The following is a 25407-nucleotide window of genomic DNA, read 5'->3' on the forward strand; positions in this document are numbered from 1 at the left end:
TCACTGGGTAGGTTCCTGGTGTGGAGGGTTAGGGTTAAGGTAAATCACTGGGTAGGTTCCTGGTGTGGAGGGTTAGGGTTAAGGTAACTCACTGGGTAGGTTCCTGGTGTGGAGGGTTAGGGTTAAGGTAACCCACTGGGTAGGTTCCTGGTGTGGAGGGTTAGGGTTAAGGTAAATCACTGGGTAGGTTCCTGGTGTGGAGGGTTAGGGTTAAGGTAACTCACTGGGTAGGTTCCTGGCCTGGAGGGAGATGAGGAGGCCCATCTCATAACACAGCCTGGCATCCTGGCTCCTCCCCCTGTCCTTGTAGCTCCGCCCCAACCATAAGTAGGTCTGGACGTGCTCCTCGTCAACGGGACACTCCCAAATCTCCAGGAACAACCACAGAGACCTGAGGGATATACATTAGGAAACAGTCCCTTTCATTTAGCAGGCTACAACCATGTAGAGATACAGATACTAACTCGACCAGGAAAGGATTCATATTATTAGAAATGTAACATGCACGCCGCATGTACGCAGTCACCTACAGTATACACACACACACACACACACTTCTGACCCACTGCCCCCTCAGCCCCACACACCCTCCCTCCTTGCTGACCTGAATAGGAATCGTTCTGCCAGTGTGGGTGCCCCCACGCCCAGTGCCAGGCAGCCCAGGTTGGCGAGGGCCAGGGCCTGGTTCCTCTGGTTGCCACTCTCCCTGGAGATGGTGAGGGCATGGTGGAGGTGGCTGCCGGCCTCGGGGATGCCACCCTGCTGCCGCAGACACAGAGCCAGCAGGTTGTGGATCACTCCCCTCTGGGTCGGGCTGTCGGTTCCCTGCAAGGAAAGAAAGGAGATAGAGGTTTGATTGATTGATTCATTGATTACAAGATCTTTTCAAGTCCTGTTAAAAACTACTGTAACACGAGCAGGTGGAAAGGCAGAGCTACTACCTTGTTCCTTACATCTGACCAGTTCTTTCAGAGCTAAACAAGTGCGTAGTGGGTAGAGACTAGAGGTCAATGTTGGCTGTGATGATGATACTCATAATATTGTAGAGATAATGATAATGTTACCTGTAGAGACTGTAGTTACCTGTAGGGACTGTAGTTACCTGTAGAGACTGTACTTACCTGTAGAGACTGTAGTTACCTGTAGAGACTGTAGTTACCTGTAGAGACTGTAGTTACCTGTAGGGACTGTACCTACCTGTAGTGATTTTAGTTACCTGTAGAGACTGTAGTTACCTGTAGGGACTGTAGTTACCTGTAGAGACTGTACCTACCTGTAGTGATTTTAGTTACCTGTAGAGACTGTAGTTACCTGTAGAGACTGTACTTACCTGTAGAGACTGTAGTTACCTGTAGAGACTGTAGTGACCTGTAGAGACTGTAGTTACCTGTAGGGACTGTTGTTACCTGTAGAGACTGTAGTTACCTGTAGATACTGTAGTTACCTGTAGGGACTGTACTGACCTGTAGAGACTGTAGTTACCTGTAGAGACTGTTGTTACCTGTAGATACTGTAGTTACCTGTAGAGACTGTACCTACCTGTAGTGATTTTAGTTACCTGTAGAGACTGTAGCTTACCTGTAGAGACTGTACTTACCTGTAGAGACTGTAGTGACCTGTAGATACTGTAGTTACCTGTAGAGACTGTACTTACCTGTAGAGACTGTAGTGACCTGTAGATACTGTAGTTACCTGTAGAGACTGTACCTACCTGTAGTGATTTTAGTTACCTGTAGATACTGTAGTTACCTGTAGAGACTGTAGTTACCTGTAGAGACTGTAGTTACCTGTAGAGACTGTAGTTACCTGTAGATACTGTAGTTACCTGTAGGGACTGTAGTTACCTGTAGAGACTGTAGTTACCTGTAGGGACTGTAGTTACCTGTAGAGACTGTAGTTACCTGTAGATACTGTAGTTACCTGTAGAGACTGTAGTTACCTGTAGAGACTGTACCTACCTGCAGAGACTGAAGTTACCAGTAGGGACTGTAGTTACCTGTAGAGACTGTAGTTACCTGTAGGGACTGTAGTAGTGGCTGCAGGGTGTTCTGTGCCCTCTCAGGCTGTCCCGTCAGGACTAACAGCCATCCCAGCAGTACTGACGCCTCAAACCCCTCCTCCTCGTTGATACCTCCCCCGGTCTGTACAGCCTGCTGGGCACAGGGCAGGGCCTTCTCCAGGGCCCCGTGTTGCTGGTACACACAGGCCAGGCCCAGACATAGGTCTCTCTGGGTCTTAAGGTCGTCACCCCGCTCTGCAATTGCCAGAGCCTGCTGCAGGTACACCACAATCTGGGCTGGGAGAAGAGACGTCCCCTCTTTCCATCGCGGGTTCAGACGCACCTATGAAACATTTACATGTAAAACATTTGAAGAATTATAAACTCAGCAAAAAAGACACATCCTCTCACTGTCAACTGCATTTATTTTCAGCAAACTTAACATGTGTAAATATGTGTATGTACATAACAAGATTCAACAACTGAGACATAAACTGAACAAGTTCCACAGACATGTGACTAACAGAAATGAAATAATGTGTCCCTGAACAAAGGGGGGGGGGGGTCAAAATCAAAAGTAACAGTCAGTATCTGGTGTGGCCACCAGCTGCATTAATTAATGCAGTGCATCTCCTCCTCATGCACTGCACCAGATTTGCCAGTTCTTGCTGTGAGATGTTACCCAACTCTTCCACCAAGGCACCTGCAAGTTCCCGGACATTTTTGGAGAGAATGGCCCTAGCCCTCACCCTCCGATCCAATAAGTCCCAGACGTGCTCAATGTGATTGAAATCCGGGCTCTTCGCTGGCCACGGCAGAACACTGACATTCCTGTCTTGCAGGAAATCACGCACAGAACAAGCAGTATGGTTGGAGGCATTGTCATGCTGGAGGGTCATGTCAGGATGAGCCTGCAGGAAGGGTACCACATGAGGGAGGAGGATGTCTTCCCTGTAACGCACAGCGTTGAGATTGCCTGCAATGACAACAAGCTCAGTCCGATGATGCTGTGACACACCGCCCCAGACCATGACGGACCATCCACCTCCAAATCGATCCCGCTCCAGAGTACAGGCCTCGGTGTAACGCTCATTCCTTCAACAATAAACGCGAATCCGACCTTCACCCCTGGGGAGACAAAACCACGACTCGTCATTGAAGAACACTTTTTGCCAGTCCTGTCTGGTCCAGCGATGGTGCGTGTGTGCCCATAGGCAACGTTGTTGCCGGTGATGTCTGGTGAGGACCTGCCTTACAACAGGCCTACAAGCCCTCAGTCCAGCCTCTCTCAGCCTATTGCAGACAGTCTGAGCACTGATGGAGGGATTGTGCGTTCCTGGTGTAACTCGGGCAGTTGTTGTTGCCATCCTGTACATGTCCCGCAGGTGTGATGTTCAGATGTACCGATCCTGTGCAGGTGTTTTTATACGTGGTCTGCCACTGCGAGGACGATCAGCTGTCCGTCCTGTCCCCCTGTAGCGCTGTCTTAGGCGTCTCACAGTACGGAAATTGCAATTTATTGCCCTGGCCACATCTGCAGTCCTCATGCCTCCTTGCAGCATGCCTAAGGCACGTTCACGCAGATGAGCAGGGACCCTGGGCATCTTTCTCTTGGTGTTTTTCGGAGTCAGTAGAAAGGCCTCTTCAGTGTCCTAAATGTTCATAACTGTGACCTTAATTGCCTACCGTCTGTAAGGTGTTAGTGTCTTAACGACTGTTCCACAGGTGCAAGTTCATTAATTGTTTATGGCTCATTGAACAAGCATGGGAAACAGTGTTTAAACCCTTTACAATGAAGATGTGTGAAGTAATTTGTATTTTTATGAATTATCTTTGAAAGACGGGGTCCTGAAAAAGAAACGTTTCTTTTTTTGCTGAGTTTATGTTCTTTTGCATTTTTTTTAATTTTTTTAAGTTTATTTCCAGTCTGTTGTATACTGTGTAGTAATATTTCATTTGTTTTTGAAATATTAGAATGTGATTGCTTAACAAACAAACCATAGCCTACCGAGTTCCTGCTGAACAGTTCTATCCTGTGGAAGGCGTCCTGTAGTGAGTGGTCCTGTCCAGTGTCCAGGCTGAGTGATGCCAGGGCCAGGTAGGGCATGTATTTACGGTTGTAGAGCCGGGACAGGAGCCAGTTGAGGTCCAGGGGGGCGATGGGGCGTCCCTCCTCAGCAGACAGGGTAACGGTGAGGAACTGGAGACGCTCTACGAAGGGCAGGGCATCATCTATCTTTCTATATTAATAATTGTAATAATAATGATGATATACTTGATTTATAACAAACTTTTAATTATACAACAATCACATCAAAAGTGATACAGTGTGTGTATTAAAAGTATATAAAAACAAGGGACATAGGCTGTGTCCAAAATGGCATCCTTATTCCCTATATAGTGCATTCCCTTTGACCAGAGCACTATGGGACCTGGTCAAAAGTAGTGCACTATATAGGGAATTGGATGCTATTTGGGAGCATTGACAACACAGACAACACCAACCTAAGGAGGAGGAAGAGGCTGGCAGTGAGGTAGCAGACCCGTGCCTCGAGGTGTTTGTCCCCCTCCACCACAGACCTCCGCAGCACCAGCTTCAGCAGCTCAAACTCATCCAGGGAGGTGAAGGTGTGGCAGGGGAGGCAGAGGAGCAGAGCACTGGCCTTCTCCAGGGTCGGGGGCAGCTTTTCAGCCATCTTCTGTTTGAGGTAGACAGCTGTGAGGTTGGTGTACAGGGCGATGAGGAGAGGGAGGTCAGAGAAACCGTCGACAGAGACTCCAAGGGCTTCCTCGTAATACACACGGGCCTGGGACAGAGGGGTACGAAAAGGACATTGAAATGCATTTAAGAGTACACTCATGTAATGCATGTGTGTTTGTGTGTGTGAGTGCATGCATACATGTATGTGTTTATACATGTGTGTGTGCTGTGTACATGTATGTGTACTCTAGTGTTCCTCCCTTCTGCCCTACCTGGGAGTACTTGAGCTTCTTGGCACAGAGCCTCCCCAGTAGGAAGCATGCCCGTCGGTGTGCCCAGGCCATGCCAGTTCTCTTGGCCCCCTCCCTGACAATCTCCAGGTGACCCAGTAACTCCTCTTCACTCTGCCCTGAGAACGTCAGCCACAGGAATGAGTGGTGGAGGTCATATAGGGGCAGGAAGTCCTCCTGGAGGAGAGGAGAGGAGAGGAGAGGAGAGGAAAGGAGAGGAGAGGAGAGGAGGGGGGAGGGGAGTGGTGGGGAGAGGAGAGGAGAGGTGGGGAGAGGAGAGGAGAGGAGAGGAGAGGAGAGGAGAGGAGAGGAGAGGAGAGGAGAGGAGAGGAGAGGAGGAGGGGAGGGGAGGGAGGAGAGGAGAGGAGAGGAGAGGAGAGGAGAGGAGAGGAGAGAGGAGAGGAGAGGAGAGGAGAGGAGAGGAGAGGAGAGGAGAGGAGAGGAGAGGAGAGGAGAGAGTACTTTATTGCCAATCAACAGTGCTTGAATGAATGAATGAATGAATGAATGAATGAATGAATGAATGAATGAATGAATGAACAAACACAAGTGAACTGTATGAACCCTACAGGTCTAAATCCTTTCCATTTCTAAACAGTGGCCCTGTGACCTCTCACCTGAAAGTGATGCATGTTGAGCAGGGTCAAGGTGCGGTCACAGACCTCCGACTCCTCCCCCTCCCAGCTCCCCTCCTCCAGGAAAAGGGGTGGGTCTTCCTGGAACTCGTTCATCTCTCTGAAGGTGTTGTACAGACTGAAGGACAGCAGCTCCCCGTCACCGCCACACCCTAAAGCATTCTGGGATGCGTAGGAGGAGTGGTATGGGAGTGTAGCATCACTCTTCTCTGAGATGATGGACTGCTGGGCACTGGTGGGGGGCTTATGCTCTGAGAGAGAACGATATGAACACTGAGTGTAAGGGTTTAGATACACTGCATATGAAACTCAATGTAATGTACAATGTTCAAGTAAACTGCATTAGAAATGTAGCTATGAAACATCCTTGGCTGTCAAAGTAAATTGTACTCGCAGTTCAGCTTGGTGCAGCCTTCTCAACAAAATATGACAATATTCTCTCCCTTGTAAAATGTCATGTATGTTAAAAGTCAAACATTATTAGTTTCCTTCTCTCCTAAACAGGGAAGAAAAATAAAGAGTTTGACTTTGTATAGAGTTCCCTGCTGTCTCTGTTGTTTCCAAAACATCTACAGCTGTCAGGAGAAAATGTTATTGGCTTTGACTGAGACAGAAGGATATATTTAAGCAATAAGGCACAAGGGAGTTTGGTATATGGCCAATATACCATGGCTAAGGGCTGTTCTTCTGGACACAGCCCTTAGCCGTGGTATATTGGACATATACCACAAACCCCTGAGGTGCCTAATTGCTATTATAAACTGGTTACCAACATAATTAGAGCAGTACAAATACAGTTTTGTCACACCCGTGGTGTACGGTCTGATATACCACAGTTGTCAGCCAATCAGCATTCAGGGCTGGAAACACAGTTTATAATGGCCTCTAAACAGTCCTCTACCATTCAGCTGAGACTGTATTAAGAATCTGATCAACAACGTATTATTAACGTTGATAAACATAATATTACCTTGTTATTAGATAACGTATTACTAACCTTGTTTAGGTTGGTTTCTGATGTACGTAAAATCAGACTGATCCAGTCTATCTGAAGAAAACATGCATATATTTTACCACCTTTTCACAGTAAAAAATGTTTACATATATAGAAACACAGTGGTTCTCTACCTACAGTAGTCTGACAGTACTCAGTAAAACACAGTGGTTCTCTACCTACAGTAGTCTGACAGTACTCAGTAAAACACAGTGGTTCCCTACCTACAGTAGTCTGACAGTACTCAGTATAACACAGTGATTCTATACCTACAGTAGTCTGACAGTACTCAGTAAAACATATTGGTTCTCTACCTACAGTAGTCTGACAGTACTCAGTAAAACACAGTGGTTCTCTACCTACCTAGTCTGACAGTACTCAGTATAACACAGTGGTTCCCTACCTACAGTAGTCTGACAGTACTCAGTATAACACAGTGGTTCTATACCTACAGTAGTCTGACAGTACTCAGTAAAACACAGTGGTTCTCTACCTACAGTAGTCTGACAGTACTCAGTATAACACAGTGGTTCTATACCTACAGTAGTCTGACAGTACTCAGTAAAACACAGTGGTTCTCTACCTACAGTAGTCTGACAGTACTCAGTAAAACACAGTGGTTCCCTACCTACAGTAGTCTGACAGTACTCAGTATAACACAGTGGTTCTCTACCTACAGTAGTCTGACAGAACTCAGTAATTCCCTATACTGTATTGACCGAATGATCCTCCCCCTACCTAGTCTGTAGACAGTACTGATGTCAGAGGAGAAGAGTCTCTCTAGCAGGCCACTGTCTCTGGGTTCAGTACTGCAGGGGTTAACCTGGGACAGAGAAACACGCTCCTTCTCACTCAGAAACACAAGTTGTCCATCTCTGAGAGGGAGAGAGAGAGAGCGAGAGTGAGAGAGTAGAGAGAGAGAGGGAGGGTGAGAGAGACAAAGAAAGCATTATCACCCACATGACTCTGCTCTCAACCACCCCTCCATCCCAGCCCATCTTTCCAACCATCCATCTCTTTACACCAACATCTCTCCATCCCTCCACCCCTCCATCCCTCCAGCCCATCTCTCCATCATCCATCTCTTTACACCTCCATCCCTCCACCCCTCCATCCCAGCCCATCTCTCCATACATCCATCTCTTTACACCTCCATCCCTACATCTCTCCATCCCTCCACCCCTTCATCCCTCCAGCCCATCTCTCCATCCATCCATCTCTTTACACCTCCATCCCTACATCTCTCCATCCCTCCACCCCTCCATCCCATCTCTCCATCCATCCATCTCTTTACACCTCCATCTCTCCATCCCTCCATCCCTCCATCCCAGCCCATCTCTCCGACCATCTATCTCTTTACACCTCCATCCCTCTATCCTTCCACCTGAAGCCTCTACTATTGACAACAGATAAACAGATAGACCATGTAAATGTGAACAGAAAACATCACACATTGTCTGCGATCCTAACTGTTCCTAGAAGACTGAGAAGAGTTGACAGGTGAATAAAAACATGTTTTGAAAGAAAATACAAATTGAGTAAATTAGATTGTGCACAAATAACTTGTGAGCACATTATTGTGGAACAAACTCCTATTTGTGTTCACAATAACTGTTCACAACAAAATCAGTATAAGTGAATAATACTTATAGTCCTCACAATGGTTTGTTATTGTAATGCTGTTATGTACAGTCCTCACAGTGGTTTGGTATTGTAATACTGTTATGTATAGTCCTCACAGTGGTTTGTTATTGTAATACTGTTATGTATAGTCCTCACAGTGGTTTGGTATTGTAATACTGTTATGTATAACTCTTACAGTACCATCAAACCTCTGAAACTTATCCAGAACGCTGCAGCCTGCCTTGTTTTCAACCTTCCCAAGTTCTCCTATGTCACCTCTCTCCTCATCACACTCCACTGGCTTCCTGTCGAGTCTCGTATCCACTAGATGACCATGGTGCTTACCTACAGAACAGCAAGAGGAACTGCCCCTCCAAACCTTCAGGCTATTCTCAAACCGTACATCTCAACCCGAGTTCTCCGTTCTGCCGCCTCTGGTCTCTTGTCCATCTTCCGAAAGCACCTGAAACCCTACCTCTTCAAAGAGTAACCCACCCCTGGATAAGATAGTCTGCTAAATGGCTAAAATGTAAAAATGTAAATGTATTGCTCTTACAGTGGTTTGGCGTTGAGTGGCTTCACGTGAGCCTTGTGTACGAAGCCAGTGTTTCCTGTAGAGCAGTGTGTTCCTATGAACAGGTCCAGACCTCGGAGTAGCATCCCATGTATCTCAATCAGGTCACCTCGACTCAGCTGGAGCTCATCACAACCTACTGGGTTATGGTCCACTACAGCCTCACAGGAACCAGTTACTGCAGGGAGAAGGGAGAGGAGAGGGGGTTGGAGTAAATGCCTAGTATTTACATTGAACACTGGCCATGGCATGAGTATAGTGTGGCGTAGGTAGAAGGTTCCTGCTCTCAACTGTAGGATGGTCAAACTGTCCTCTCTCTGGAGGCTTAGGACCTCACCTACAGGCTGGTCAAACTGTCCTCTCTCTGGAGGCTTAGGACCTCACCTACAGGCTGGTCAAACTGTCCTCTCTCTGGAGGCTTAGGACCTCACCAACAGGCTGGTCAAACTGTCCTCTCTCTGGAGGCTCAGGGTTAGGGGCTCACGCATAGGGTAGTCAAACTGTCCTCTCTCTGAAGGCTTAGGTTTAGGACCTCACCTGCAGGCTGGTCAAACTGTCCTCTCTCTGAAGGCTTAGGATCTCACCTGCAGGCTGGTCAAACTGTCCTCTCTCTGAAGGCGGGTTAGGACCTCAACTACAGGCTGGTCAAACTGTCCTCTCTCTGAAGGCTTAGGATCTCACCTACAGACTGGTCAAACTGTCCCCTCTCTGAAGGCTTATGACCTCACCTACAGGCTGGTCAAACTGTCCTCTCTCTGAAGGCTCAGGGTTAGGGGCTCACGCATAGGGTAGTCAAACTGTCCTCTCTCTGAAGGCTTAGGTTTAGGACCTCACCTGTAGGGGGGTCAAACTGTCCTCTCTCTGAAGGCTTAGGGTTAGGACCTCACCTGTAGGGTGGTCAAACTGTCCTCTCTCTGAAGGCTTAGGGTTAGGACCTCACCTGTAGGGTGGTCAAACTGTCCTCTCTCTGAAGGCTTAGGGTTAGGACCTCACCTGTAGGGTGGTCAAACTGTCCTCTCTCTGAAGGCTTAGGGTTAGAACCTCACCTGTTGGATGGTCAAACTGTCCTCTCTCTGAATGCTTAGGACCTCACCTACAGGCTGGTCAAACTGTCCTCTCTCTGAAGGCTTAGGGTTAGAACCTCACCTGTTGGGTGGTCAAACTGTCCTCTCTGTGAAGGCTTAGGGTTAGAACCTCACCTGTTGGGTGGTCAAACTGTCCTCTCTCTGAATGCTTAGGACCTCACCTACAGGCTGGTCAAACTGTCCTCTCTCTGAAGGCTTAGGGTTAGGACCTCACCTGTAGGGTGGTCAAACTGTCCTCTCTCTGAAGGCTTAGGGTTAGGACCTCACCTGTTGGGTGGTCAAACTGTCCTCTCTCTGAAGGCTTAGGGTTAGGACCTCACCTGTTGGGTGGTCAAACTGTCCTCTCTCTGAATGCTTAGGACCTCACCTACAGGCTGGTCAAACTGTCCTCTCTCTGAAGGCTTAGGGTTAGGACCTCACCTGTAGGGTGGTGAAACTGTCCTCTCTCTGAAGGCTTAGGGTTAGGACCTCACCTGTTGGGTGGTCAAACTGTCCTCTCTCTGAAGGCTTAGGGTTAGGACCTCACCTGTAGGGTGGTAAAACTGTCCTCTCTCTGAAGGCTTAGGGTTAGGGCCTCACCTGTAGGGTGGTCAAACTGTCCTCTCTCTGAAGGCTTAGGGTTAGGACCTTACCTATAGGATGGTCAAACTGTCCCCTTTCTGAAGGGGAGCATCCGGCACAGCTAGGGTACTTCCTCAGGGACCACCTACACAAACAGGAAACACATCAGCTTGGCACAAAATGGCAGCCATATTTCCCTACAAGATATGAGATGAGAGGAGGGGTAGAAGGGGTATGGGTTAGGTTAGAGACTAGGTAACTTACTGGTAGAAGGGGTATGGGTTAGGGGGTAGAGACTAGGTAACTCACTGGTAGAAGGAGTATGGGTTAGGGATAGAGACTAGGTAACTTACTGGTAGAAGGGGTATGGGTTAGGGGGTATGGACTAGGTAACTTACTGGTAGAAGGGGTATGGGTTAGTGGGTAGAGACTAGGTGACTTACTGGTAGAAGGGGTATGGGTTAGTGATGGAGACTAGGTAACTCACTGGTAGAAGGGGTATGGGTTAGGGATAGAGACTAGGTAACTCATTGTTAAAAGAGGTATGGGTTAGGGGGTAGAGACTAGGTAACTTACTGGTAGAAGGGGTATGGGTTAGTGGGTAGAGACTAGGTAACTTACTGGTAGAAGGGGTATGGGTTAGGGGGTAGAGACTAGGTAACTTACTGGTAGAAGGGGTATGGGTTAGGGGGTAGAGACTAGGTAACTTACTGGTAGAAGGGGTATGGGTTAGGGGTAGAGACAATGTAACTTACTGGTAGAAGGGGTATGGGTTAGTGGGTAGAGACTAGGTAACTTACTGGTAGAAGGGGTATGGGTTAGTGGGTATAGACTAGGTAACTTACTGGTAAAAAGGGGTATGGGTTAGGGGTAGAGACAAGGTAACTTACTGGTAGAAGGGGTATGGGTTAGTGGGTAGAGACTAGGTAACTTACTGGTAGAAGGGGTATGGGTTAGTGGGTAGAGACTAGGTAACTTACTGGTAGAAGGGGTATGGGTTAGGGGTAGAGACTAGGTAACTTACTGGTAGAAGGGGTATGGGTTAGGGGTAGAGACTAGGTAACTTACTGGTAAAAGAGGTATGGGTTAGGGGGTAGAGACTAGGTAACTCACTGGTAGAAGGGGTATGGGTTAGGATAGAGACTAGGTAACTTACTGGTAAAAGGGGTATGGGTTAGGGGGTAGAGACTAGGTAACTTACTGGTAGAAGGGGTATGGGTTAGGGGGTAGAGACTAGGTAACTTACTGGTAAAAGGGGTATGGGTTAGGGATAGAGACAATGTAACTTACTGGTAGAAGGGGTATGGGTTAGTGGGTAGAGACTAGGTAACTTACTGGTAGAAGGGGTATGGGTTAGTGGGTATAGACTAGGTAACTTACTGGTAAAAGGGGTATGGGTTAGGGATAGAGACAATGTAACTTACTGGTAGAAGGGGTATGGGTTAGTGGGTAGAGACTAGGTAACTTACTGGTAGAAGGGGTATGGGTTAGTGGGTAGAGACTAGGTAACTTACTGGTAGAAGGGGTATGGGTTAGGGATGGAGACTAGGTAACTTACTGGTAGAAGGGGTATGGGTTAGGGGTAGAGACTAGGTAACTTACTGGTAAAAGGGGTATGGGTTAGGGGGTAGAGACTAGGTAACTCACTGGTAGAAGGGGTATGGGTTAGGGGGTAGAGACTAGGTAACTTACTGGTAGAAGGGGTATGGGTTAGGGATGGAGACTAGGTAACTTACTGGTAGAAGGGGTATGGGTTAGGGGGTAGAGACTAGGTAACTTACTGGTAGAAGGGGTATGGATTACGGGGTAGAGACTAGGTAACTCACTGGTAGAAGGGGTATGGGTTAGGGTAGAGACTAGGTAACTTACTGGTAGAAGGGGTATGGGTTAGGGTTGGGACTAGGTAACTTACTGGTAGAAGAGGTATGGGTTAAGGGGTAGAGACTAGGAAACTCACTGGTAGAGGAGCTATGGGTTAAGGGATAGGGACTAGGTAACTTACTGGTAGAAGGGGTATGGGTTAGGGATGGAGACTAGGTAACTTACTGGTAGAAGGGGTATGGGTTAGGGATAGAGACTAGGTAACTCACTGGTAGAAGGGGTATGGGTTAGGGATAGAGACTAGGTAACTCACTGGTAGAAGGGGTATGGGTTAGGGGGTAGAGACTAGGTAACTTACTGGTAGAGGAGGTATGGGTTTGGGTAGAGACTAGGTAACTTACTGGTAGAAGGGGTATGGGTTAGGGGGTAGAGACTAGGTAACTTACTGGTAGAAGAGGTATGGGTTAGGGAGTAGAGACTAGGTAACTTACTGGTAGAAGGGGTATGGGTTAGGGGGTAGAGACTAGGTGACTTACTGGTAGAAGGGGTATGGGTTAGGGATAGGGACTAGGTATCTCACTTGTAGAAGGGGTATGGGTTAGGGATAGAGACTAGGTATCTCACTGGTAGAAGGGGTATGGGTTAGGGATAGAGACTAGGTAACTCACTGGTAGAAGGGGTATGGGTTAGGGATGGAGACTAGGTAACTCACTGGTAGAAGGGGTATGGGTTAGGGATAGAGAGTAGGTAACTCACTGGTAGAAGGGGTATGGGTTAGGGATAGAGACTAGGTAACTCACTGGTAGAAGGGGTAGGAGTTAGGGATAGAGACTAGGTAACTCACTGGTAGAAGGGGTATGGCAGCGGCTGCATGGTGTTGACAGGCACTAGTCCGTGTTGTCCGGTGGAGAGAAGGGTGCCCTCCCAGTGACTGTCCTGCCCCGTGTCTTTAACCATCAGCAAGTCGTTACGTCTGAAACACAGCTCCTCCTCCTCCTCATCACTATGCTCGGCACTGCTCACCAGCGCCTTGGCAAAGAACGACCCTGGGGGAGAGAGAGATAAATACAGTTGAATGACACGCAGAGAACAACAGACACACTCTCAGACAGGGGGATGCAAGTTTCTGTAAAGAATGAACATTTGACTGAACTGAGGCTCTGTCCTCCTTCACAGAATCCATTAAAAATCCATTCTCACTCAACACAGGCACTTCTTCCTTTCACTGGCTATTGATTTCTCTCAGGCGTTAGGGAGAAGAGTACTTCCTTGTAAAACATTATGCCTACTCAGACATTGTACAATGTAAATGCATGGTAGTACAATCGCTCTCTAAATTAAATTAAGTTAAACATCCATCTTTGTTTTGCTGTGTTACTTTATCTCTGGACATTGCATAACATGTAATCAGTTTAGATTTAGTTGCATTTCATTTCTAGGTATCTGGAACAACATGTTTTGAAATGGAACAACTTTTTCGCTTCTGTTCTGTTCTGTTCTGAGAGTGTGATATAAACTGCTGTTGATGATGAGGGTTAAGAAAGTAGAGAATATAAGCTGTCCATAAGGAGTTTGTAGAGGTCTTCATAACGTGTCCATTAGTCATTTGTACACTGTCCATAAGATGTCTATAAAGAGTTCATATGATGTTAAAATGGTCTTCATAACCTGTCACAAGGAGTTCATAAAGTAACCATCCCTACCCTTCTGCAGCAGCAGTCCCAGGTAGTGTGGCCAGGTGCTGTTCTTAATAAGGTTATAACATGTCATAAGGTGTTCATAAGGTGTTCATAAAGAGTTCATAAGGTGTTCGTTCACCCTCCTGCAGCAGCAGTCCCAGGTAGAGTGTGGCCAGGTGTTTCTCATCTACAGTCACAGTAATCTCCAGGTCCCTCAGCAGCTCAGTGTCCAGCCAGAACGACTGGTCACACAGGAAATTCTCCAGGCACCGCGCCACATAGCCTGGACATACAAACGAGACATATGTTCATAACATGTCATAAGGTGTTTATAACATGGCATATGGTGTTCGTAAGGTTCACCACGCCACATAGCCTGGAGACACAACAAAGTAAGATGAAGTTGTCCCTACATCCTGATGTAAGATCTGTTTTTTCCAGGCTGATGGTTTAGTTTAGGATCGGGTGAGGGACACTGATCCGAGTTCTGCGCCTATTTGCAACTTCTAACCAGACCGGATGTAATAATCAGCCACCAGACTGTGTTAATGAGAGTTTGATCCAGGTCAGGTAGGATAGTACAGCTCACCTAGAGCCAGGTAGGTAGAGAACTTCCACATCTCCTCTACAGTCTTGAAGGTGATGACAAAGCTGTCCTTCTCAGCGTGGACAGACAGCAGACGGGCAGACAGGTCCTGTAGGGAGGCAGAAAAACCGAAGACATTGATGAAGAAACAGCGAGGATGCAGAGAAGGTCACTTTTATTCTCTACCAACCACTAGCATCTACATCAGAGAGAAACAACTTTTATCAGGACAACGGTTGGAACTGCACCTCTGGTCTAGGCGGGGTCATCTGTTTTGGCATGCCTTGAAGTCTAACCTCTAACCCCTGACCTATGACCTGTGACTAACCTTGAAGAGCTGGATGACGTCCTGACTGTTGCTCTCGACGACCCTGAGTCTGGTACGGAGCGCCTCCTGTAGCTCAGAGTCAGGTATTACACCTGAGCGCCGCCGACCGCTGAACACCAGCACCACGTCTACACACAAGCAGACACACACACTGTCAGTCTCGAGATCACAGGTGGGAGTATTGACTGCTACTGTGATATTGTAATGTAGAAATCAACATGCAGAGGTAAAACTTTTAGGAGTAACTTTTCCGAGTGTGTTACAGAGCCATTCTCAGTGAGTGTATTGTAGAGCCATTCTCAGTGAGTGTATTGTAGAGCCATTCTCAGGAAGTGTATTGTAGAGCCATGCTCAGTGAGTGTATTGTAGAGCCATTCTCAATGAGTGTATTGTAGAGCCATTCTCAGTGAGTGTATTGTAGAGCCATTCTCAGTGAGTGTATTGTAGAGCCATTCTCAGTGAGTGTATTGTAGAGCCATGCTCAGTGAGTGTATTGTAGATCCATTCTCAGGAAGTGTATTGTAGAGCCATTCTCAGGATGTGTATTGTAGAGCCATTCTCAGGAAGTGTATTGTAGAGCCATGCTCAGTGAGTGTATTGTAGAGCCATGCTCAGGGAGTGTATTGTAGAGCCATGCTCAGTGAGTGTATTGTAGAGCCATGCTCAGTGAGTGTATTGTAGAGCCATTCTCAGTGAGTGTATTGTAGAGCCATGCTCAGGGAGTGTATTGTAGAGCCATGCTCAGTGAGTGTATTGTAGAGCCATGCTCAGGGAGTGTATTGTAGAGCCATTCTCAGTGAGTGTATTGTAGAGCCATGCTCAGGAAGTGTATTGTAGAGCCATTCTCAGTGAGTGTATTGTAGAGCCATGGTCAAGGAGTGTATTGTAGAGCCATTCTCAGGAAGTGTATTGTAGAGCCATTCTCAGGAAGTGTATTGTAGAGCCATTCTCAGTGAGTGTATTGTAGAGCCATGCTCAGTGAGTGTATTGTAGAGCCATGCTCAGTGAGTGTATTGTAGAGCCATTCTCAGGAAGTGTATTGTAGAGCCATTCTCAGGAAGTGTATTGTAGAGACATTCTCAGTGAGTGTATTGTAGAGTCATTCTCAGGAAGTGTATTGTAGAGCCATGCTCAGGGAGTGTATTGTAGAGCCATGCTCAGGGAGTGTATTGTAGAGCCATTCTCAGTGAGTGTATTGTAGAGCCATTCTCAGTGAGTGTATTGTAGAGCCATTCTCAGGGAGTGTATTGTAGAGCCATGCTCAGGGAGTGTATTGTAGAGCCATGCTCAGTGAGTGTATTGTAGAGCCATTCTCAGGGAGTGTATTGTAGATCCATGCTCAGTGAGTGTATTGTAGAGCCATTCTCAGGAAGTGTATTGTAGAGCCATTCTCAGGGAGTGTATTGTAGAGCCATGCTCAGTGAGTGTATTGTAGAGCCATTCTCAGGGAGTGTATTGTAGAGCCATTCTCAGTGTGTGTATTGTAGAGCCATTCTCAGGGAGTGTATTGTATAGCCATGCTCAGTGAGTGTATTGTAGAGCCATTCTCAGTGTGTGTATTGTAGAGCCATTCTCAGAGAGTGTATTGTAGAGCCATTCTCAGGAAGTGTATTGTAGAGCCATTCTCAGGGAGTGTATTGTAGAGCCATGCTCAGGGAGTGTATTGTTGAGCCATTCTCAGTGAGTGTATTGTAGAGCCATGCTCAGTGAGTGTATTGTAGAGCCATTCTCAGGAAGTGTATTGTAGAGCCATTCTCAGTGAGTGTATTGTAGAGCCAATCTCAGTGAGTGTATTGTAGAGCCATTCTCAGGAAGTGTATTGTAGAGCCATTCTCAGGGAGTGTATTGTAGAGCCATTCTCAGGGGAGTGTATTGTAGAGCCATTCTCAGGGGAGTGTATTGTAGAGCCATTCTCAGGGAGTGTATTGTAGAGCCATTCTCAGGGAGTGTATTGTAGAGCCATTCTCAGGAAGTGTATATTAGAGCCATTCTCAGGAAGTGTATTGTAGAGCCATTCTCAGGGAGTGTATTGTAGAGCCATTCTCAGTGAGCTCATATAACACAGCAGCTGCTGCGTGTGTCAGTGTTAGACTAGGAATAACATAGCTATTACAGCCTTGAGTGACTCTTAGTGGAGTTTTAAAGGGACCCTTTAACATTAGGTCCATTTGGGGGAGAGCTACACTGGAACCTGCTGGAGGAAAGACACAGAGAACCGTAGAGTAGCTACGTTGCTGTGTCGACAGTAACGTTAACATTAAAGTCAGTTTTCTTACAGGATGTTGACATACTGTACAAACAGACAACATGAACGATACAGTGATTATATAGACGACTGTATAGAATACAGACAGGGTCAATAGAGGTGTAATGACAGCATCAACACAAACAGATCCACAATAAGCATCACACCACACAGCCATGACCAGCAGCTTTTAACACCGCAACGTTAGCAGTTAACACATCCATAGCAGGAATAGAGAGAGAAACACCCTGGCTGTCCCAAATAGCACCGTGTGGGTCAAAAGTAGCACCTATAGGTATTAGGGTACCATTTGGAACACATCCGTACAGAGTATCTGTGAGTAGAACAGTACCTGAGGAGAACCTCTCTCCCACGGCCAGTGACACGGTGCTTCCTCTGGTGAACGCCTCCTTCCTCTTCCAGTAACTATCCGACTCTACCTCCCCGCTCCCAGACTCCACCCCTGGAGAAGACAGGAAACAGAGGTCAGGTCAGGTCAGAGGAACCCTCAGGAAGGAACGGGTGAGACAGTTGTTTCGGGGGTTGATTTAAAATAGACTTTTGTGTCAGCTACATGTGATCTGTATGCAAGTGCAAGATCATCGAGCAACCTTGTTTTGTGACAACTGTGAAGAGGGAATGGAGACCACAATGCTTCATCGTATATCCTTCTGGAATGCAAACCAGTCAAGGTAACCAGACAAAGTGACCGAATTGGAGGTTTGACTCTGTTACTGTATGAGGAACCATTCACACTAAAAGTTACATATCTGCTGGTGTACAGTATATTCTGTGGTCCAGCTGATGAGGATTTCAACAGAGATTAGTCTGTTTCCTCCAGAACATCAACAGAACATAAATTGTCTATCAAAGCCCACCCATCTATTAACATACTGCCTCTCCCAGATGGTCTATTATAATATAACGACCTGCTTGAGCTGTCCTGACAGGGCTTTGTGACCGCTGGAGGCTTCCCCCGTGTTGTGTGACACACACTTGCACGCGCAAACACACACACACACACACACACACACACACACACACACACACACACACACACACAGAAACACATAAAAACAATCAAAAAGGCTTCATGAGCAGCTGGGCTGGCTTCCCCATGTTGTTGTCACATTGTACAGAGAGGATGTCCCCAACACTTCCTCAACCTGGGACTGTTGAGGTTATTGTGTAATACAATGTTTCATTGTTTGCTACAGTACACATCCAGAAGCATTCAAACTCAACATTTGTCTGGGCAATATAACTCATGCAGGACTTAATTGGGATAGAAACAGCTGGATGTTTTGTGTCATCGAACGCTTTAAGGCTTTTACTGTAGTTACCTGGATTCATGACATCATTCCCTGGGAAGTGCTGATTGGTTCCCGCTAGTGTGTACGGTGGTTCTCTCCATAGTGCATCCAGCTCAGCAGGGGAGATGTCTGGGAGGGGGGGAAGGAGATAAGTGTTACACACATCAGTAAAGGGTCGCGTTCCCCTGATCAGACGTTGCATGCATCAACCAATGGTTGCGTGCCATGTCATCAACTTTGCCGCCAGGCACCAGATTGTTATAACATATGAAGTGGTTAGCTAATGAATAAAATGTCTATCCAGGCATGTGTAAGATCTGACATGCGACAGCAATGCCTGGGCAGAGCATGCCCAGTGTCTGGGAATGGGGAAGGAAATTAGTGTAACACACATCAGTAAATGTCTGGGAGGGAGAAATGATATTAGTGGGACACACCCACCAGCAAATGTCGGGGAAGGAGATTAGTGTAACACAAAGTAGTAAACATCATCAAGGGGTGAATGTCAATGGTCTAAAGTGGATTCCTCTTTATATCTCCATCAATACTCTGATGAGGGGAAGGACACAAGGAAGGACACATTTACTAGTCCTGAAAGAAGATTGTTTTGAAAACGTTGTTGTATCACAAACAGATCACATTTGGGACCAAACAGCAAACAGTGAACAGACATGCATCGTCTTTACCAGAAAAGCAAATAGCCATCAGATAAAGTAAAACTGCATTTCTTAATCCTGGCCCTGGGGACCACAAGGAGTGCAAATGTTTGTTTTTGCCCTAGCGCTATGGCCTCACCAGCCACCCTGATCTACAGACAGATACTAGCACTATGGCCTCACCAGCCACCCTGATCTACAGACAGATACTAGCACTATGGCCTCACCAGCCACCCTGATCTACAGACAGATACTAGCACTATGGCCTCACCAGCCACCCTGATCTACAGACAGATACTAGCACTATGGCCTCACCAGCCACCCTGATCTACAGACAGCTACTAGCACTATGGCCTCACCAGCCACCCTGATCTACAGACAGCTACTAGCACTATGGCCTCACCAGCCACCCTGATCTACAGACAGATACTAGCACTATGGCCTCACCAGCCACCCTGATCTACAGACAGCTACTAGCACTATGGCCTCACCAGCCACCCTGATCTACAGACAGATACTAGCACTATGGCCTCACCAGCCACCCTGATCTACAGACAGATACTAGCACTATGGCCTCACCAGCTACCCTGATCTACAGACAGCTACTAGCACTATGGCCTCACCAGCCACCCTGATCTACAGACAGATACTAGCACTATGGCCTCACCAGCCACCCTGATCTACAGACAGATACTAGCACTATGGCCTCACCAGCCACCCTGATCTACAGACAGCTACTAGCACTATGGCCTCACCAGCCACCCTGATCTACAGACAGATACTAACACTATGGCCTTACCAGCCACCCTGATCTAGAGACAGATACTAGCACTATGGCCTCACCAGCCACCCTGATCTACAGACAGCTACTAGCACTATGGCCTCACCAGCCACCCTGATCTACAGACAGCTACTAGCACTATGGCCTCACCAGCCACCCTGATCTACAGACAGATACTAGCACTATGGCCTCACCAGCCACCCTGATCTACAGACAGATACTAGCACTATGGCCTCACCAGCCACCCTGATCTACAGACAGATACTAGCACTATGGCCTCACCAGCCACCCTGATCTACAGACAGATACTAGCACTATGGCCTCACCAGCCACCCTGATCTACAGACAGCTACTAGCACTATGGCCTCACCAGCCACCCTGATCTACAGACAGCTACTAGCACTATGGCCTCACCAGCCACCCTGATCTACAGACAGCTACTAGCACTATGGCCTCACCAGCCACCCTGATCTACAGACAGATACTAGCACTATGGCCTCACCAGCCACCCTGATCTACAGACAGATACTAGCACTATGGCCTCACCAGCCACCCTGATCTACAGACAGATACTAGCACTATGGCCTCACCAGCTACCCTGATCTACAGACAGATACTAGCACTATGGCCTCACCAGCCACCCTGATCTACAGACAGATACTAGCACTATGGCCTCACCAGCCACCCTGATCTACAGACAGCTACTAGCACTATGGCCTCACCAGCCACCCTGATCTACAGACAGCTACTAGCACTATGGCCTCACCAGCCACCCTGATCTACAGACAGCTACTAGCACTATGGCCTCACCAGCCACCCTGATCTACAGACAGATACTAGCACTATGGCCTCACCAGCCACCCTGATCTACAGACAGATACTAGCACTATGGCCTCACCAGCCACCCTGATCTACAGACAGATACTAGCACTATGGCCTCACCAGCTACCCTGATCTACAGACAGATACTAGCACTATGGCCTCACCAGCCACCCTGATCTACAGACAGATACTAGCACTATGGCCTCACCAGCCACCCTGATCTACAGACAGATACTAGCACTATGGCCTCACCAGCCACCCTGATCTACAGACAGATACTAGCACTATGGCCTCACCAGCCACCCTGATCTACAGACAGATACTAGCACTATGGCCTCACCAGCCACCCTGATCTACAGACAGCTACTAGCACTATGGCCTCACCAGCCACCCTGATCTACAGACAGCTACTAGCACTATGGCCTCACCAGCCACCCTGATCTACAGACAGATACTAGCACTATGGCCTCACCAGCCACCCTGATCTACAGACAGATACTAGCACTATGGCCTCACCAGCCACCCTGATCTACAGACAGCTACTAGCACTATGGCCTCACCAGCCACCCTGATCTACAGACAGCTACTAGCACTATGGCCTCACCAGCCACCCTGATCTACAGACAGCTACTAGCACTATGGCCTCACCAGCTACCCTGATCTACAGACAGATACTAGCACTACACACCTGGTTCAAATAATTGAAGCTTGATGATGAGTTGATTATTAGATGTAGATGTGTAGTGCTCGGGCAATAACACAAATGTGTACCCCCTGGTGTCCAGGGACCAGGATTGGAAAGCGCTGTGGTAAGAGTCGACAGGGGAAGGGAAACACAATGACCCACAGACACACGTCTGCACTGGCATCATCAGCCAAAAACCCCACACATCACTGAGCGTTACCCATGAGACAACAGCTCAGTAAGACGAGAGAACATTCAGACCAGAACACACTCAGACAAGAACAAGCATGCCCTCTAAATACAACAAAACAACGGTCAGCCTTTGTGTATTGTATACAAAACTGCATTGGTAAGCCACGGCTGACGGTCAATGTCAAAATTGTCTTCATGTTTTTTGAACTTGTCATAATAGTGGTAATATTACCGAACATAGCAGAGAGACTCTCTACACTGGACAAAGCATAAAGACAATACACAATGATTGACTGATCTGTTATCCTGCACTTAGACACAGAACACAACGAGCTGCACAGTTTAGTAACAATGTGACTGACAGTACTGCCACTACAGTACACACAACAAGCACAATCAGACACCACCTAACACAGCGTCACACTGACACACCATGCCCTGTACTATACTATACCTTCATGGGATAGCCTGTTACCCATATCATATAGATATACCTACAGCAGCAGTGTCTGTCTGAACGAGACAGTTACTGCTCTCTGTCTTCTCATGTTAGTGACCGACTAGCCTCAGCTCCAGGCTGTGGGTACTGACGGCAAGGTGACGTGGAACCAACCTGGGAAGAAAGGGCAGCGTTTGAGGAGCGGAGAGCACTCTCTGCAGAGCTTCTTCCTGTATCTCTATCACCCCATCAATTCTCTCTCTCATTCTCTCTCCTTTCTTTCTCTGGAAATTCATCTCTCCCATCTACCCCCCCCCTCCACCACCCACCTCTCTCTCTCTCTCTCTCTCTAGCTGCTGCCCAGTCTATGAACACAAAGCACTCTCTTCTGATGGCATGTGTGTGTTGGCTGGTCAGTGAGAGAGAGTGTGTGTATGGTCACTGAGTGTGTGTGTTTGTGTGTATGGTCACTGAGTGTGTGTGTGTTTGTGTGTATGGTCACTGAGTGTGTGTGTGTGTTTGTGTGTATGGTCACTGAGTGTGTGTGTGCGTGTGTGTGTATGGTCCCTGAGTGTGTGTTTGCGTGTGACTCCTTACTGTAAGTCTCTCTGGATAAGAGCGTCTACTAAATGACTCACTACTGTAAGTCTCTCTGGATAAGAGCATCTGCTAAATGACTAAAATGTAAGTATTGAAACATCATGTTGTAGCACTACTGAATCAAGAGTTGTGCAACACCTTGCCAGAAACAGGAATCATTATCAAAACAGTTTGAAAATATTTGTATGGTGTTTTGAGTCCAGTTAAGTGCAGAATTTTCCAAATGTTGTAAATGGGATTCCCTCCTCTTATTGTTTATTCCCTCCTCTTATTGTTTATTCCCTCCTCTTATTGTTTATTCCCTCCTCTTATTGTTTATTCCCTGCTCTTATTGTTTATTCCCTGCTCTTATTGTTTATTCCCTCCTCTTATTGTTTATTCCCTGCTCTTATTGTTTATTCCCTCCTCTTATTGTTTATTCCCTGCTCTTATTGTTTATTCCCTCCTCTTATTGTTTATTCCCTGCTCTTATTGTTTATTCCCTCCTCTTATTGTTTATTCCCTGCTCTTATTGTTTATTCCCTGCTCTTATTGTTTATTCCCTCCTCTTATTGTTTATTCCCTGCTCTTATTGTTTATTCCCTGCTCTTATTGTTTATTCCCTCCTCTTATTGTTTATTCCCTCCTCTTATTGTTTATTCCCTCCTCTTATTGTTTATTCCCTGCTCTTATTGTTTATTCCCTGCTCTTATTGTTTATTCCCTCCTCTTATTGTTTATTCCCTGCTCTTATTGTTTATTCCCTGTTCTTATTGTTTATTCCCTGATCTTATTGTTTATTCCCTGTTCTTATTGTTTATTCCCTCCTCTTATTGTTTATTCCCTGCTCTTATTGTTTATTCCCTCCTCTTATTGTTTATTCCCTGCTCTTATTGTTTATTCCCTGTTCTTATTGTTTATTTCCTGATCTTATTGTTTATTCCCTCCTCTTATTGTTTATTCCCTGCTCTTATTGTTTATTCCCTCCTCTTATTGTTTATTCCCTGCTCTTATTGTTTATTCCCTGTTCTTATTGTTTATTTCCTGATCTTATTGTTTATTCCCTCCTCTTATTGTTTATTCCCTGCTCTTATATGGTGTGTTGATAAACTCAAGCCAGCAGTATTAACTAAAAAGCAGGCCCTAATTTGCACAAACAAACGAATGCAAAACTACATCTAGCATAAAGAAAACTGATCAATGAATGCTTGCCTTGGACTATTAGCATAGCAGCCATTAGCGGCCGAAATGCTACACAAAACCAGTGGTGGAAAAAGTACCCAATTGTCATACTTGTGTAAAAGTATAGATACCTTAAAAGAAAGTTACTCAAGTTAAAGTCACCCAGTACAATACTACTTGAGTAAAAGTCTAAAAGTATTTGGTTTTAAATATACATAAGTATAAAAGGTTAATTACATTTTTTAATATACTTAAGTATCAAAAGTGAAAGTAAAAGTATACATTTCAAATTCCTTAAATTAATCAAAGTGGACGGCACCATGTTCTTGTTTTTAATTACAGATAGCCAGGGTCACACTCCAACACTAAGACATTATTTACAGATAGCCAGGGTCACACTCCAACACTCAGACATTATTTACAGATAGCCAGGGTCACACTCCAACACTCAGACATTATTAACAGATAGCCAGGGTCACACTCCAACACTCAGACATTATTTACAGATAGCCAGGGGACAACTCCAACACTCAGACATTATTTACAGATAGCCAGGGTCACACTCCAACACTCAGACATTATTTACAGATAGCCAGGGGACAACTCCAACACTCAGACATTATTTACAGATTGCCAGGGTCACAGTCCAACACTCAGACATTGTTTACAAAAGATGCATTTGTGTTTAGTGAGTCTGCCAGGCCAGAGGCGGTAGGGATGACCAGGGATGTTCTCTGTTTAGTGAGTCCGCCAGGCCAGAGGCAGTAGGGATGACCAGGGATGTTCTCTGTTTAGTGAGTCCGCCAGGCCAGAGGCAGTAGGGATGACCAGGGATGTTCTCTGTTTAGTGAGTCCGCCAGGCCAGAGGCAGTAGGGATGACCAGGGATGTTCTCTGTTTAGTGAGTCCGCCAGGCCAGAGGCAGTAGGGATGACCAGGGATGTTCTCTGTTTAGTGAGTCCTCCAGGCCAGAGGCAGTAGGGATGACCACGTATTCTCCTGATAAGTGCATGAATTTTACAATCTTCTTGCTCTGCTAAGCATTCAAAATGTATTGAGTACTTTGGGTTGTCAGGGAACGCGTATGGAGTAAAAAGTACAATATTTTCTTTAGGAATGTAGTGAAGTAAAAGTAAAAGTTGTCAAAAATATATATAGTAAAGTAAAGTACAGATACCCCAAAAACAACTCAAGTAGTACTTTAAAGTACTTTACACCACCGCACAAAACACATGTTCTTGTTAAGTGAATTCCTTTTCTTTTCTCTTCTTCGATGTGATAACATTTGGTACTCACATTTTAATTGACGCACACTTTCTTGGATTGTTTCGGAGAGTCTCACCTGAGTGTTTGGTGTGCTCTCACCTGTCTGAGTTCATGAAGGACCAAATAGAGGGGAAGCGCCCGCAAACGCTCCTGTTTTTACACTTGACCATAGAGTGATCTATAGGGCACTCAGCCACGCGGAGATATGGTTGAGTGGGTAACATTCCAAACTAATTTGCTATCTTAATAACGTCCCACAAGTCAGGGGTTCAAATTTCCGCTTGTCCCACTTTCACTCCTTCTCTGTATCCTCATGTTTCTAGTCTGTGTATATAAAGCATTGAAGATATAAAGGTGGAATTCCACACAGAAA

General features: G+C 46.5%; 1 protein-coding gene across 1 annotated transcript in view; it reads right to left on the minus strand.

Moving 5' to 3' along the window:
* Window positions 1–25407, minus strand: part of sh3tc2 (SH3 domain and tetratricopeptide repeats 2) — a 57360-nt gene that overhangs the window by 24851 nt on the left and 7102 nt on the right. The window contains exons 2-18 of the mRNA XM_045719398.1: window positions 18465–18563; window positions 17474–17584; window positions 14877–15004; window positions 14552–14657; window positions 14102–14245; window positions 13128–13329; window positions 10534–10607; window positions 8799–8994; window positions 7358–7494; window positions 6623–6673; window positions 5608–5876; window positions 4973–5167; window positions 4505–4806; window positions 4008–4239; window positions 2016–2342; window positions 605–825; window positions 225–391 (exon numbers count right to left, since the gene is read on the minus strand). Coding sequence (XP_045575354.1) covers window positions 225–391; window positions 605–825; window positions 2016–2342; window positions 4008–4239; window positions 4505–4806; window positions 4973–5167; window positions 5608–5876; window positions 6623–6673; window positions 7358–7494; window positions 8799–8994; window positions 10534–10607; window positions 13128–13329; window positions 14102–14245; window positions 14552–14657; window positions 14877–15004; window positions 17474–17584; window positions 18465–18563 — 2961 coding nt within the window. The remainder of the gene's footprint in view (window positions 1–224; window positions 392–604; window positions 826–2015; window positions 2343–4007; window positions 4240–4504; window positions 4807–4972; window positions 5168–5607; window positions 5877–6622; window positions 6674–7357; window positions 7495–8798; window positions 8995–10533; window positions 10608–13127; window positions 13330–14101; window positions 14246–14551; window positions 14658–14876; window positions 15005–17473; window positions 17585–18464; window positions 18564–25407) is intronic.

Source organism: Salmo salar, chromosome ssa05 (assembly GCF_905237065.1).
Source record: "Salmo salar chromosome ssa05, Ssal_v3.1, whole genome shotgun sequence".
Lineage (NCBI taxonomy): Eukaryota > Metazoa > Chordata > Actinopteri > Salmoniformes > Salmonidae > Salmo > Salmo salar.